Source organism: Peromyscus leucopus, chromosome 18, assembly GCF_004664715.2.
Source record: "Peromyscus leucopus breed LL Stock chromosome 18, UCI_PerLeu_2.1, whole genome shotgun sequence".
Taxonomy (NCBI): Eukaryota; Metazoa; Chordata; class Mammalia; order Rodentia; family Cricetidae; genus Peromyscus; species Peromyscus leucopus.
The window spans coordinates 19,088,221-19,105,123 of NC_051078.1; the positions used below are offsets into that span (position 1 = coordinate 19,088,221).

Sequence of the window (16,903 nt, forward strand, 5' to 3'; positions counted from 1 at the left end):
CCAGGCTGGCCTCAAACTCACAGAGATCCGCCTGCCTCTGCCTCCCAAGTACTGTGATTAAAGGCATGTGCTACCACTGCCCGGTCTCAAGCTTGTTTTTAAAACACTTTGAGGAGAGAGCTCAGTGGTTAAAATGCAGAGTATTCTTGCAAAGGACCTCAGTTTGGTTCCCAACACCAAAGTCAAAAGGTTCACAACCACCTGTAACTACAGCTCTAGAGGACCCAATGCCACCTCCTGACCTCCACAGGTACCTACACTAATGTGCCTGCATGAGCACACAAACATACATAATTTTAAAAATAATAAAAAATAAAAATAAACAATTATTTTTTCAAAGTTTTCTTCAAGCATAAATGAGCAAATATAAACAAACAGTCCCACTTTTAAAAACAATGTAAATTATATTTCTTTTGTACCTTGGTAACTATTTTATCATTTTATGAATTTCTTCCTTTTATATGCAGATGTACCAAATATTTTTTTTAGCCAGGGAACTATGGCTGGCACATGAACTATTCTGAATGTTTGAGTACTTTGGTCCTGCTACAGCAATCCTGATGTCAGTTGGAGGATGTGGAGATACAGCTGTAAGAGTGGTGCACATAAGCAGCCAAAGGACGAGAGACCAGCCACAGCACTGCCACAGCTGCTATAGCTCACAGGTTGCATCAAACTGCTCCAGAGTGCTCACTGCCTCAGAATACTCTGGAGCCACGTGTGCTGCCAGAGAGCTGTGCCCACCCTTCTGATTAATTCATTTATTTATTACTTTCTTTAAGGTAAACCTTCCCACTGGTGAAAATGGCAAAAATTCACCGTAGGAGCTCTAAGTACCTGCTTTCCACACTGAGGATGACTTTCCAAGACAGATGAAGGAAAGAACTACAGAAGCGAGCAGAACAAGTGGGAAAGCTCTCCATCAATGGGTAGATGAATGAAACTATGTGCTCCAGCCTTTATCTGCTGCTGCTTATTTTGCATGGGGTTCCAATTTAAGAACTGTTTCTATTTCATTTTCCCACTTCTTTTTCTACAGGTTATTGGGTATCCTCACTCTGTTTCTAAGAGAGAGCTTGCTAGCTAGCTCCTTTTATTACATGGAGGGGGATGAATCAGTCTTGCTATAGAGCCCTGACTCAAGCTCATAGCAATTCTCTTGCCTCAGCCTCTTGAGTGCTAGGATCCAAATGTGCACGACCATGCTGGCATTAAGAGCTCTTTAAACTCTTAGAAGAATTAGTACTTTTGTCTACTACATAATTTGCAAAGTTTTCCTGTAACATATCAATCACCTCTTGATTCAGCTTATGATGTTTTCAATGTTTACTAATGTAATTAACAACTACAATTGAAAACAGATATGGACAACAGATATTGGTGCAGATTCTCAAGTCCAAATCACTGGACCAAAACTTAGTAGCACAGAAAACAGTGCTACAAGACTCCACAGGTGTGGCAACAGGTGAACTATGGAATGGTGAGCAGAAAATTGCTATTCCCCAGAGGATGACCTCAGGTATCATTCCTCCCTTGTTTGTTGAGGCAGAGTCTCTCACTGGCCTTGCTGAGCCCCAGGAAGCCACCTTTTCCCACCTCCCTACTGCTGAGATTACAAGTGCATGCCACCATAGCTTTTTGTTACATTATTGAGACATTCTAAAACCATTCAGGGATCTTCTATTTCTAGAAGACTCTACTTACTCAGACAGGAAATCTGCATGATAGTAGTAATCTGAAAGTTTATCCAGGAAAGAACGGGGCTCCAAAATAAATGTAGGAAGAACCACCCTGGACAGGTCCATGCCAGGACGGACTTGTTTGAGCAGAGTCCAGATAAGGCTTTTGTTCTCTTCTGACACAGTTTCCGTTTGAGAAGCCTCACCTGCCTTTAACAATTATAACACAGCACCCTGAAACATTTTATCTTAGACAGACATATAGACAAGACACTGAAAGATAAAAACAGGACTCTCCAGGACTATCCCAAGCATTATGAAAATATGCATACAATCATTTAGGTAATAAAGTCTAGGCTATAAAAGTACCAGGAGAGCTCCAAGAAGTACCAAAATAACAGCATATGCAAAAGAACCAAATTCTATTATTATTTTGTTCAAAAAAATTTACTTTTCTATTGGGATAAGGTATCCCATGCTGTCTTAAAACTTGCGAACTTCCTGCTTCATCTTCCCAAGTGCTGGGATTACAGGCATGGGCCACCATACCTAGTTTTGTTGTTTATTGTTTTACTTGCATTGGCAATAACTGGCAACTTTTAAATTTATGCTACTTCCAATTTACTTTATACCTGGCAATGATATCAAGTAATATCCTATTTCAAAAACACACTTGAAAATGTAACTTGAAGTTTAGCAGACCACACTGGCATTCGGGTATGTTTTTGGTTGCTTATAAATATAAACAAATTTCACAATACCACTTTGAAGAAACATGTGGCATCTAAATATTCTTTGGGGAAAACAATAAGCCCGACAAATAACATCTACAATTCCATGTGGAGCTTTCTGGAGTTAGTAAGCCGAGACTCTGCCACTAGACAGTGCTCACCTCTCCGAGTTCCTCATGGCTCTGCTCCATGTAGGTGGTCTCCTTCAAAGGCTCAATGGGCTCAGGCTCAATGTAGGAATCATCTTGCCTTTCTGATGTGTCTGTATCACTTTCTTCACTTTTCCCCAGCACCTCATTGTCAGATTCATCATGCTCTTGATCATTTTCTTTGTCAGATTTATCAGAATACAGATCTTGGTCCTTAAAGTGCTGTCTTTCAATTTCACTATCATTCAACCTTAGTGGAATAAGAACAGAGGAGGCGAAGACTACAATCCATAAACTAGAATCACATGTGGCATTACGATGTGCAGTGCACAGTTCTAAGTGATTTACTTGGCTTAGCTAACGTCATCTTTGGGATTATCCTATCTGGCAATATTGTTGTTCTTTCACAGATGAGTGAGAAAAGGCACAAAAAAATTAAAAGAAGCCTGCAACGGAAGAGGACAAGCTGAGCGCTTGCCTCTCTAACTCTCGGGACTGAAATGTTCTCACAACAGAATGTAGACTAAGCTCGGTCCACCCACCTACTGTTTTAACAAATGCTGTCACCAGAAGCAGGATCACCACCACATCTGGTTTGAAGAAAAACACTAAGTCAAGACCATCATGTTCTCAGCTTAGTGAACTATGACTTTCCACTATAAAGAGCTCCAAAGTCACCCCAAAATAACCTCTTAGAATAAGAAGAAAAACATGCTTTGAGATCGATTTCACATTTATCTGATAGGCTTAATTGTGAGCAGAAAATGACAGGGAACAACGGGAATGACAATTTCTGCTTAAGGAAATAAGGCAACAACCCCAAAGTGAAGCTTCAAATGATGAAAAGAGGGGATGTTGTTATACAAGCAATAAAAAGATGCCGGCACCTGAAAAGTATCTGTGCACCGCATCCCAGTTTTGCCAGAGATATTATGTTAGTATTCGCTACAATGATGCTTCAGGAGACAAAAACCACAAACCAGACACAGTTTCCACTCAAAATGTGTCCACAGGGCCTGGAGAGACAGTGCAGTGGATAAGAGAACTGGTCCTCTTAGAGGACCCAGGTTCAATTCCCAGCACCCACATCATCTGTGAACTCCTGTCCCCGGGGACCGGACACCCTCTTCCGGCCTCTGAAGGCACAGCAGGAATGAGATGCCCAGACATAAATGCAGGCAAAACACTCACACACATAAAAATGCTTCATATAAGGCAGGCAAATCCAGTTCCATTACAAACCATGCTAAGAGAAGAACAATGGAGGAGGAGGAGAGGTATCTCATTGAGACTGAAAGCTTCACAAGGGATACAGTAGTCAACCTGATCTTGAAATGGGATATGACAGAAGGAGACACAAGAAGGAGAAACCATTCTTAATGCAAGGTACACTATGCACAAAGACAAAGTAGACACTCAGTTCACTTGTGCCTGGAAAAAAAGAATAATGCAAACTGGCTAGAATAAAGAAAATCAATCTCTATGCCTGATTTATAGCAAATAAATTAACTTTAAAGGCCTATAGTAATCATATAATAAAATAAGCCTTCTAACAGTAAGACAAGCAACTCTCAACACTCTACAAGTTACTAGGGTAGTAGAAGTGACAACTGATTTATGAAGGGACAGTCTCTGAAAGCACTGATTTATGAATGGACGGTCTCCGAAAGCACTGGTTTATGAATGGACGGTCTCCAAGAGCATTATCAATTAGCAGCAGCAGCCACTTACTGGAAGTTGTCGCCACTGTGGAGATTGTTAGCACGCAGCAAACCGTACAGAGTCACGTGGGAGTTATCTGATGAGATGCTCAGGTCATGCTCCTTTCCTTCCCTGATCATTGTGCGTTTAAGAAGACTAGAACATTTCAAAGCCAACTCCAAGGCATCCATCCAGCACCTTCCTACAACAACATGGGTTTACAGCAAGACAATGAATGAAACCAGCCTTCATTTAATTTAACCCTCTGACCTTGAAACATATTGTTTCTTTGAGAAACAAGTACTAGAAAAGTTAATTTAAATATAAAAGCTTGTCAGGATTTTAATGCAATCTTTTTTAATAAATGCTTTTTAAACAATAAGCATTTTAAAATTACAATAAATAGGAGAGAGAATGCATTATGCAAGCATATCCAATCTAAAACTTTAGAATATTAACATGCAATTTTTAAGTATCAAACAAGGGACATAGAACACACTGAAGAGAGTATGTTTCTACTATAAACTAACTGAAACAATGTTTTGTTGTTGACAAGAGCCCTATCCCCAGGCATAGCATCCACTTTATGTCCCTGTAGGAAAAGATGCTAGCATGCATTAGTCCATCACGAGCTGTGCTGTGGCATTTTCACGTGTGCTCTAACGGATGGAGACCACATTCTCCTCACCCCTCTTAGCAGCTCCTCCACTCCCTTTCCTTCCTAACATTTGCTTCTGCTCTCTGTCTCTGCTGCTTTGTTTACATCTCACATACAGATGGAGAAAACATGCAACACCCGTCTTTCTGAGCCTTGCTTGTTTTGCTTAACACAAAAAATCTAAGCCAAGAAAATACCTATACAATGCTATCATTAACTGCCATGACTGTCAATATTAATAGCTTTCCTTTATAATTTAAAATTGTATCCGTGGAATTATGAAATATATTAATATATTTAAGCACTGTTAAAATCCATACATACTTGTTTCAAGATCTGGCAGAAAATTAAACCATATAAAACATTTTCATATTGAAATCTCATGTCTATATTTTAATATAAACAGTAATTCTCTTGTATAATAAGAGTCAGTACTGGAAGGTTATAAGATTCCCTACATCAAGCTAATCTAAACTATAAAGTGTGACGGTGAAGAAAAATCCATTATTACTTATTTTATGTTGCATATGTATATGTGTGTTTGTGTGTGTGTGTATGTGTTTGTGTGAGTGTTGTGTTTTGCTCTATTATTTGCCAAATGAATTATGTATCTGGCTATGAATGAGGGTTGTTGATAAAGTTATTTGTATTTTGCTGTCTTATATAAAATCAAATCAAATCAGTATTATGTGTTCCACAATTGTTAATGTATGACAGCTTACAGGTTGAATATCTCACTTCAAATGATAATGTTTAAAGAATTACTACAAAAAAATACTATTAAGTCCCAAAAGAATTGCTGTGTCAGTGGAGAATGAGAGAGAAGCTGAGCTGCAGACAGTGTCCAGTGACATGTGTCTTTCCTATCAGAATTCTTCGTTTGCAAAGCGAGGAATGTATTTAGCATTCTACATAGTTTATGGTTACAGTATTTTGCTTCAAGTGTTCTACAAAAATGTGATTTCCTCCAAGGTTAATACAAAGTAATACAAAAAATAATCCCTGAAAATTAAAGCCAGCCAGTCCATCAAAAAGTATTTACCATCTGACTCTGAAGTCGCTCGGATAATCAAGTAACTGCTAGGTAAGGGTTGAGTTATGGATCCAACGGCTTCACCCTTTGGACCCTTAATAAGAAAACAGATGGTACAGGGTAAGTATTGTGATAGAGCAACAATAAGTTAGCATTATTATTTGTATCAGATGTGGGTTATAGCAGGCACAATTATAATCTAAAAGCAAACCAACTTTAATTACGTCTGTCTTAAGAATGCCAATTTTAGTATTCAACTACTCTTTCCCAACAAATATGCCTCCTTAATAGAAAGCTGAACAAATGATAACATTTATCACTTAACTATTGCCTGTAAATAGTGCTCATATACTAAAAACCTAATATTTAACACACTGACACAATTACAAAGAGTATCTATTTTACAATCTGAGAAAGACTGTATTTATAGAAGTATGAAAAAAGTCACTGGAAATATAATTCACTAGATAAAGCAAAATGAATTTTGACTGGATCTATGAGAAAATATACACTTTATATTCAATTACTATCTGTTTTAAAGACTAATCTCAAAAACTTTTACTTTTTCTGAACCAAGAAAGAAAAGAGAATTGCTTCATTTACTGTGGTTATTTAAAAAAAAATTTTTTTAATGAAAACAAACACACACTAGAACCTAGATTCAGACTACTTAAATTTTAATCTTGTCTCTACTAGGAAAACTACTACAGCAAACACTTTAGGATTCAATTTTCTCTGTATCAGGAAAAATCTATATCCTTCTAAGTAAGAGGATGAAATAACAGACTCCCTGCAAAATACATCATCTATGGGTTAAGTTCTTCACTTTGTAGTCAGTCCACATATGTTGTTCATATAGTAAGAAAATCTAAAATTTACCATACTAATACAATTTTAATGTTAACAAGAACTGTCATCCTATAGGTATCCCTAGGTGATAAATACTTTACTTCTAAAGTCTAAATTAGGTAGTTGGACATTTAATTATAACTCACTAGTAAAAAAAAAAAATTGAATTCCAAAACAGAAATAATTCTGTAATCCTAACTTTATTCTTCAATGAATCTAGACTAATGTGACAAAAGGCCAAATCCTTTCCTAGGGACATCAATATTGCCTGGTATACAGTTAGTTGTTCTTTATTCAAGGTGAACTAATTCACTACCCTAGAGACAAAATCAATGATCTCTCTGCAAAAACTTAAGATTTGGTCATCTGGTTAATGTAAACAACATTGTTCATGGTTTGTAGAATTTCTTGATGATTGATCAGAGAAAGCATTTCTGTTTCCTGCTTATTGCTGGTGTTATAGCACTCAGGGACCAAACTGATACTTTCAATTATAAAAATTAGTTCCCTGTCTTTAAAGACAGCCGCATCTTCTAAGAGCAAATAGGACAGCTTCTGCTCCCAAGCATCCCATCACACATCCCCATCACTACAGGGAAGGCCACAAAAATGTGTCAGCTTCTGTTTTAGACAGCCATTCTGAGGAAGAATGAAGAGTCAGCCAACATTACACAAAGTTACAAACAAGAAGTAGATAGGATCCACAATTAAGGAAAAATATAAATTTAATCTTCAATGACAAAAGATGTAATATGTTGGGAAAATGTTCTCAGGAAAATTGTTTTAGGTCTTAAAAGCAAGCGAAAGGCTCTTTGATACCCAACTGAGTACAGTTAGAGACAGAAGGATAAATAAAGCTATGGAAAACAGAAACAATTTTATGCGTCCTGTCCAAGGACATGAGGCATTTGGTTGACTTACCTTACCTCTGTCACTTTTACCTTTACCTCACCAAGTGCTCACATACCTTCACTGCCCAAATAGACTGCTCCAAAGGATGAAAAAGCTTGAAGCAAAAGCCATCCTTTTTTGATGGACGTTCAATGATCTCACAGGCATTCAGAAGGACTGTGCCAACCCACTGACCATTTTTTTGTGTTTTATAGATCAGAAGCACCCCAGGTTTCAACACACACCACAACTTGGTCCAGCTCTTTAGGGTACCACGAATCTACAGAAAAACAAATTTATTTTGAAGATTGATATCTGTTTCTCTTTCTCTAGACGACAGAATAATAAGCTGAATAATGTTTTAATCTAACGTTATATTGCACATAAATTGATACTGAACAGGTCTTTAGTTAAAAGGCTACTTCATGGCATGCAGTGCAGATGAACGTGGAGACAACATGGCCCCTGATTCTAAGAAGTTCAAATTGTCATAGAAAAGCATGCCAAAGTTTCAAAATTATACAGTAAGTAGAATCTGAATCTCCTTTATCACCTAAGGGGTCATTAAAACAAACTTCTATAGTACTGAAATTATTCTTTTTGTAGCAGTTGTTACAAATGATATATGGGAATAAATGATTATTTTGCCTTTTCTATTTTTCCTTTCTGAACACTTTTGGCACATCAAGACCTTCCCTTAAATCTTTGGGAAACAACAGAAAGAAGAAGGAACCTCTACATGACCAGAGAGTCACCTAGTCCTCACACTGTCCTCCTTAGGGAACTGCTCTAGCTGGTACCTAAGGTATGCTATATAAACGTCTAGGAAGAAGAAGCCTTTAAATGTAAGCACACTACTTATTTTTATGAAATGTTTCAAGAAGCAAAATGGGCAGAACCACAGTAATCCCAAGATACAAGAAATTAGGGAGACTCTGGAGCCAGGAATAAAAAAAGAAAAAATATTTAAGAAAAGGGGTGTGTGGGGGGGTATGCACGTGCACATGCATGTGTATATCTCTCTATATAAAAGAGATGGTAAGCAGAGAGAATCAAAGGAAAGATAGTTACTCTGACATAACACTCTTGATCTTGGATATGACAACAGAAAAGAGGGTCAACCATCAGAAATGAAGGGAATGTTTAAAAGGCCAGCCACAGAGTTAGGTGTGATAGTGTACACCTGTATAATCCCAGCATGGAGGTGCTGAGGCCAGAGGACTGCCATGTGTTCAAGGCCAGTGGGGGCTACTACATAGATGTGGCGATATTTTATTTGTGCTTTAATAAATAAAGCTTACCTGAAGATCAGAGGAAAAAGCCAGCCACAACACAGAAATCATGCAATGTTAACACACGCCCTTAATCCTATCAACTGGCAGGCAGGGATCTGTCTGGATCTCTGTGAGTTCAAGGCCACACTAGGGAACAGAGCCAAGCATTGTGACACATGCCTTTAATCCCAGTACCAACCATAGAGTTCTGGAGGCCTGTACAGACAGGAAATGACAGAACTGGCCAGGAAGAGGAAGTGATGTAGCTAGACAGAGAGCAAATCAGATGGCAGAACAGCAAGGCATCTAAGTCTGGGTAGACAGGAAGTCACTCTCTTTAGAAGCTGTGGAGTTGGTGAGGTGAGGTTAGCTCGTGGTTTGTCCTAGTCCTCTGATCTCTCTAAGGCTTTCACCCCTATGTATCACTCCGTGTTTTTTATTTAATGAGACTATTTAGAAATTCGTCTACACATAACAATACTGTGTTTCAAATAACGGGGCACGACCCTTCCACCCTAAGAATGCCTGGGGACTTGGAGAGGATGAGTTTGGCTCTGGAAAAGAAGACAAGCAGGATCCAGAGCTAATAAAGAAGAGATATGGTAAGTCGGGATTTATTTTCAGCACAAAACTGAAGAAAACCCTTGTTGTATTTGAACTGTATGCAATCATGATTAGCACTCACACTGTAGCAGAAGAACTTTTAAAATGTTTCTAGGAATCATTTGGTAGCAGTTTTGCCAACTCAAAGAAAAAGAAAGCCTTTAGGGCTGTGGTAAGTGTCAGACACCAGAGCTTCCTGGGAGAAAGTCTTACACATTCACTTTCAAAGGTCAAGATTCCTGCAGCTATACCTCAGGTAAGATTGGGAAAGAGGACAAGGATTGGGGTGAGAAAAACAAAATACAACAGCAGTGTGTACTGGACAGTGCTTCCCAGGGCAACTTCTCTACCAACTTGTCCTCATTTTGTCCTAATAATACAAATTCCAATCTGCAATAATACCTAAGGGTAAGTGAAATAACACAGTTTTATAATGCATTATATCAGACAACATAGTACCACACTAATCAAAATGTCTTTTTAACAGATTTGCTGTCCACATGTGATGCTCCTAGAGTTCCTTTGTGAAGACTGGCATACAGAACACAAAAACACTTTCCCTCCCACTGAGAATCTATCTTATTTTGTCTTCAACTTTCTCATCCCGGTGAGTAAGCACTCGGCGAGAGTTCAAACCCAAGCCCTGACCTTCAGCCAGTCGGCCATGACAATGACAGAGGGGTCTGTGATGGTGCTGAGCAACTCCTTCGTGGCTCTCTTCTTCTCCTCACGGTAATTCTTCTTTTGTACCTACGTTATCAGAAATAGAAACAGAACACTCAGGAGAAGAAACCGCTTCTTAGAACTCCGGGATTTAAGAAAAACAAATGGACAGGAGCTTTTGACAAGACAGGTGGGAATCCGGCTTCCATGAGAAATCATTTTAAGTCCTCCACACAATTTTAAATCACTTTTATCCTTTCAGATACAATCTGAAGAAATACACAGCTTCTGGGTTTTGAAACACATACAAATATCCCACTTGATTGATTGTTTTGTTTTGTTTTTGTTTTTTGAGACAAGGTTTCTCTGTGTAGACCAGGCTGTCCTAGAACTCAGAGATCGGCCTGCCTCTGCCTCCCAAGTGCTGGAATTAAAGGTGTGGGCCACCACTGCCAGCTCTGGGTTTCTGTTTGTTTGTTTGAAGAATGTCTATGTCCATCAGATTCTTTTAACTCTGCTACAGGATTTCCAGCATATATAAAATATTGAGAGTGTTAACATGGAGTGCATTGGTGAACTGTTATTATTCTAAATTCATATCTATAACATCACTTCATTTAACAACCACAGCTTTTCAAGTAGATTTATTATTAGTCTCACTGCATTCAAGAACACTGAGGCAGAGAAACATTGAGGCCCAGAATCACAGAGCTATCAAGGTGTGAAGCAGGATCCAAACAAATGCAGACTGGCTTCCAAGGCCGGGATCGACATCGCCAGGCTAGGTTTTCCTACCCTATCTCTTACTGGTAGAAATCTTAGCTTCTTCTTAGCTTTTGTTTATTATGCTGCAACTGCTCCCAACTGGAAGATGTGCCCTTTTGTTTTACTAAAATCTAAGACTGAAATAATTAAGAAAAACAATTAAGAGATCAATTTGTTCAAAGTATTAACCATTTTACTTTCATAGGTAAATTACTTCTATGAAATAACCCAAGAAAGCAGAAGTGAACTAATAGCTTTATTACTGTCTTGTTATTTGAATGGGGAAAGAGTAATAACCTACTAGTGTCTATATTTTTTCTTAAATGGTAAGATTAAAAACCTATCAAAGTTAAATTTGAGATTACATACACATAATAAAGTTTAACTGTTATGTATCTCTAATGCCTTAGACTTGTGGCCCTTTTTTTTTTTTTTGAGATTTTATTTACTTTTGTGTATGGATGTTTTTCCATCCCACATGTATATCTGTGTATCATGTGCATACAGTGCCCATAAAGGCCCCAGATAAGGCCATCAGATTTACAGAGCGTTGCTAGCCATCATGTGGGTACTAGGTAATGAACTCGGGTCCTCTGGAAGAACAGTCAGTGCTATCAACCACTGATCAATCTCTCTGTCCCCCTGTGGTCCTTTAAAATATCCATGTCTAAATGAATAGATTTACTATGAGACTGCCAATAGAGATGCACACAGGACCATCCATAGAACACAGACAGATGAGATGGATCAGCAGGGACCATTACCAGTAGAGAGCAGTGTCCTGTAGGCTCCAGGTTCTATGGCCATTCAGGAAGGTAGCCCCAACACTCTACATCTCTTAAGAGAAGTTAGAAATCTGGACTTTTATTGCCTCAAAATTTAAAACATGGTTCAAGTCAAACAAAATACATATTCCTATGGGCCTGGTAATTAGCAAACTAATTTAAATGGATGCCAGAATCATCCACTGGGTGTTTCACACACAATTAGGTGCTCACTCTACTGTTTAAGCTGTGAAGGGCCTGTGCTTTGGCTAGCTGTGGCCTGAAAGGGCGTGCTCTGGGACAGTCGTCAAAAACTATCACCTGCTGACCTCACACGACCATAAAGACATGAACGCTGTGCATGTGTGCTTGCCTTTCCATTCCCTGGAGTTCTTCCTTCCCCTTTAGGAGAGCACGCAGAGATACTTCTTCTTAGCCCATTTCAAAGGCACATATAAAGCACAATGTGACAGGATCAGGGAGTCCCACCAACACGACTGTCCAAATGTAAAGGGGACAAGAAAAAGCCCACAGGCCTCAACCCCACAGGAACAACTACAGACAACTGAGGAAAGCTGGGAGCAGGACAGGTGGCCTTCCCCAGGGAAGAGCACCCCAACTGGCTACCCAGTGCCAAATGGCCAGCTTGAACACATACCTACGAGTCACATTATATATATGGATGGAGTGGATTACATTAAGGAATACATATACAGATATGCGCAAAAACAATTAACAAAAGAAGAGGCCATGAATTTAGGAGAGCAGGGAAGGGCACATGGGGGGGGGGTTTGAAGGGAGGAAAGGAAAGAGAGAAATATTGTAATTATAATCTTTAAAAAAAAAGCTTAAAAAAGTAACTATAGAAACTAACCTTAAGAGACTCTTTCTTAGTGAGCTTACTCGAAGTTGAACTGTCCTTTTCTGAGCCATTATAAAGTTTAGATTCAGACTGAGATGAAAATGAAATAAAGAAAAGATAATTAAAACTTAAATTTATCTTACATACCACATAAACTTAATGTTGCTTATACACTTCCCATTTGCTGCTATGAATTAAGCAAATAAAGATTTTCAATACAAGGCTTTCCCTACTTGGTATTTGTGTTATCATACACATACAAACACGCATGCATACACACATGCTCAAAAATTAATCTGCAATGTGAAGTCAATATTTCTAAATTTACATTGTATTTCTCAGAACATTTTTAAGAAAATATACAATTGTTCAGTTAGTCTTAGTATAAAAAGCAGTGTTAGAATGACCGTTGAAAAATCTAAACAAAAAAGGAACCCATGTGAGTTTCATCCAGTTGACACACACACTACCCACTACCTCATCTCCTCCATCTTCAAAAACTAAGACTAAGCCACTTTACTTGTCCAGTGTTTCAACATCAATACCCCCAGGACCTATCTCCTCCCACCTTCCCAGTGGACTGAAATTATGATTAATGAAAAAAGCTGTAGGTTAATAGCTAACAGTTATTTAATCTTCATAAAACCTTAAAAATTGAACAGCACATGTTTTTATATTCCTTTTACATGATCAAAAAGAGAGGCTCAGAGAGGTTGATTAGTTACAATCATTAACACAACAGCAACCAAAACCCAGACCTCCTGAGCCAGTGCCCATAATCTTTCACTAGGGTGCAAGAGCATACATTTGAAAGGCATTTCTATAAATCTTCGAACAGCAGTATCAGTCTGCGTCTTCAAAGTCCTCTAATTTTTCACTGTCACCATTGTCAGACACAGGGAAACAGACCAGCAATCTTAGTAACACTCCTCGGATCAAGGATTACATGGGACTCCATCCAAATGGTGGCTTTCAAATGTTGAACGACCAGACCTGCATGGCATCACTAGCTCTAATCAAAAATAAAAACGCTTAAATACAAACTCCTTCCTCCCATGGTGACAGCGCCATGTTATTCACTGGCGACAGCAGTGTGCCAGCTGAAGAAAAGGAATGAGTCAAACGTTTCTTGATAAACCAACCGAATGAAAATGCCATGAAAGCTTATGTCTCTTGTCTGTGGTTGGTATGAAGTACTTCTCATAACGGGGAATGAATAAGGTTATGATGATGGCAGTAACTGCAGATACTTCTCAGTGCAGAAGACAGACATCAGCCGGATCAAACGTGCACACTGCTGACCTAACTCAGCTTGAAATACCATAGTGTTAGCTCTCATGGTGACGACATGCACTGTGATACCAAAACCATCTAGGAAGAGTGCACGTTAGATGCACCATCTGATGAAGAACACTCGGACTGTTGGCCTGAATGTCGATGAAGTTGATGGCTGCTAACTACTCACAAGGTACTGCGTGTGCACCACTCCACTTCATGCCGAAAGCAAGCCTCAGATAGTACCCTATATAACACCCCCTTTACTAATAAGGAGACTGTACCTACAGACTAAGTATCTTTCCCCAAATCATACAGACACCAAATCAATAAGCAGGCCTTTGTATCTTGGTCTAGCTATCTAATTCTTAGCCTCAGAGTTAGTAATTGAGTAATCTCACTATATTGGTTTATTGCTTTTAAAAGCTCCTCATATACTATATATAGCAACCAGACTCAAACGGAAAACTTATCTTTATAAACAAGAGAAAATGCGTCCCCCAACAACTCCAAGTGACAAGATCTGGTTTGGTTATTACAAGAGTGCACTGTCATATGAATAAGCGGGCTAGAAGCATGTCGTGTGACACAGGCCATCAGGGCACAGACACCTTCAGCCGACTGACATGCTGTACAGTCTAGCTATGGAAACAGTGAGTCAAACGTCACTACCTCAGCTTTCTGAACCAGCAGCACATTCTCTTTCTTAACCTTCGGTGATGCTGGGGTTGAACCTATGGCCTCTTGCAGGCTGCTAACGACTGCTCTGCTGGAGGCACTACACCTACAACTCCCCTCTTCCTTTTTGAAATTTTGAGAAAGGGTTTTACTAAACTGCTCGAGCTGGCCTTGAACTTACAATCCTCCTGCCTCAGCAGTCTCCTAAGTAGCTGGAATTCCAGGCATGTCCCACCAGGCCTAGGTCTGAATTAACATACCTTTAACAAACCAAAAAACATGAACCATCTTTATTTCTTTGTTGAAGACATTCATCTCTTCCTTCAAAAACATGAGTGGTTACCAGCTTAATAATGACCAAAGGTTTTAAATACGTAGAATTTCTTTTTATTTAAGTGTTTATTTATTCTTTGTGTCTTTCACCTCATGCCTCCCTATCCCACCCATCTCCCTCCCGGCCAGAATGAAACAAAATAAAATTGAAAAGGAAAAAAGGGAGAAAGGGAAAATCTCATCCTGGAAGCTGCGGTGCGGCAGAGTGAGTCACGCAGTAAAGCCCTTTATCTGTACATTTATACATGCAGGCCTTCATCACAAAGGATTGGTCTGGTTCAAGGTCCCTGGTCTCTGCTACACCACTGATGACGCTGGGCCCTCACTGGGACTCTCCCCGGACATCTTTTGCTGCCCTGTGTCATGGAGATCCTGCAGCCCTAGGTCCAGAGGACTGGTCCCACCCCCGTGCCCCAGCCAACACACAGCGCTGGTTCTGGGCCTGGGGGCAGGGGTGGCCAGCCTGCCAGCTCTCCTGTCTTCACCAGAGTGAGTTCCAACCCTGCCCTGGCTAGCGGGTCCCTTGCAGCGATGAGCAAGGGGCGGGGTCAGCTCTCCTGCTTTCAGTTCCCCCACGCCTACACCTTCAGGGCCAGCCCCTCTGTGCGGTCCAGAAGAGGTGTAGGGCCACTTTCCTGAGCGCTGCAGCTGATGAGGGGCAGGGACAGCTCTCTCACTCTTAGGACCTCAGGGTCAGCTCTCCCACCTGCCTCAGGTGCCAATGGGTAGGAGTGGGGGGATGTGGGGTTGAGCATTTCCCCCTCCCCTATACCGCCTCAAGACAGATGAATAATGGGAACAGCTCTCTTATGCTCATAACTTCAGGTTGGCTCACTCATACTTCCGCCTACAGGGTCAGCTCTACTGTGCTGCCCAAGTGAAGTACAGGGCCTGCTCTCCAGAGTGCTGCAGCTGGTGGGTGACAGAAACAGCTCTCCCACCTGCCTGAGGTGGGGTGTGTGTGTGTGTGTGTGTGTGTGTGTGTGTGTGTGTGTGTGTGTGTGTGTGTGTGTAGGGGACATCTCTCCCCTGCTCACAGATTTTCTTGAATCTGTTAAATGGCTTTTAAAATACTAGCCTGCCCCCCCCCCACACACACACACACTTAACTATTATGGTCTTACAGGCTATGTGACTTTAAGAAGTTATTCATCTCTCGGGTCTTAATGTCCTCATTAGTAAAATATCCTTATTTACTGCTAACTCACAAGGCTGCTTTGGGGATTAAATAAGGTAACACATAAAGTGTTTAACATAATACTTGGTATACACGCTCTGATTCAGGTTTCTAATTGTAGTCAAACTCCACCTTTCAGAGTAAGGCATCAACGTAGAATATGTCTTGTCATTTCCTTTAGAAACTACAAAACACAACATTTATAAGGAATAATAGTAAGTTACTGTGATTACAAAGCTACTTTGGGTTGGAACGGAATTTTAAACATTCAGGCAAGCATATCTTTTTCAAACAAATAGTAATAACTTTGAACTTATAGGCAGGTTCATAGATGTTGGAGGATCAAGTTAAGGCATCTATGTTACAAAAACCTCTTATCCTAGCAACAAGGTTCCATTTATCTTACTACTCATAATGGCCATTCCTGTCACAGACACAAGATATTTAAAAATGCTGTTTGGGGAATGGAGAGACATCTTGGCCTTTAAGAGCACTGGCTGGTCTTCAAGAGAACCAGAGTTCAATTCCCAGCACCCACACGGTGGCTATTTAAAAATGCTGTTTGGGGAATGGAGAGACATCTTGGCCTTTAAGAGCACTGGCTGGTCTTCAAGAGAACCAGAGTTCAATTCCCAGCACCCACACAGTGGCTCACAGCTGTCTGTAACTCCAGTTCCAGGGGATCAAATGCCTCCTATGGCTTCTCTGGGCACCACACACAGTACAGATATATATTCAGGCAAAACACCTACACACATAAAAATATAATGTTTAAATTTTAAATGTGTTCCCCTGAATAACTTGAAGAAGAATAAAAA

At 39.9% G+C, this 16,903-nt stretch overlaps 1 protein-coding gene across 13 annotated transcripts in view; it reads right to left on the reverse strand.

Moving 5' to 3' along the window:
• The window catches only part of Osbpl8 (oxysterol binding protein like 8), a 142,742-nt gene that overhangs the window by 28,962 nt on the left and 96,877 nt on the right, over positions 1-16,903 (reverse strand). For all 13 annotated transcript variants that reach the window (XM_037196774.1, XM_028873051.2, XM_028873050.2 and 10 more), the window contains 7 exons: positions 12,635-12,712; positions 10,217-10,318; positions 7,768-7,971; positions 5,961-6,045; positions 4,291-4,462; positions 2,572-2,809; positions 1,705-1,889 (listed from right to left, as the gene is read on the reverse strand). In XM_037196774.1, coding sequence (XP_037052669.1) covers positions 1,705-1,889; positions 2,572-2,809; positions 4,291-4,462; positions 5,961-6,045; positions 7,768-7,971; positions 10,217-10,318; positions 12,635-12,712 — 1,064 coding nt within the window. The remainder of the gene's footprint in view (positions 1-1,704; positions 1,890-2,571; positions 2,810-4,290; positions 4,463-5,960; positions 6,046-7,767; positions 7,972-10,216; positions 10,319-12,634; positions 12,713-16,903) is intronic.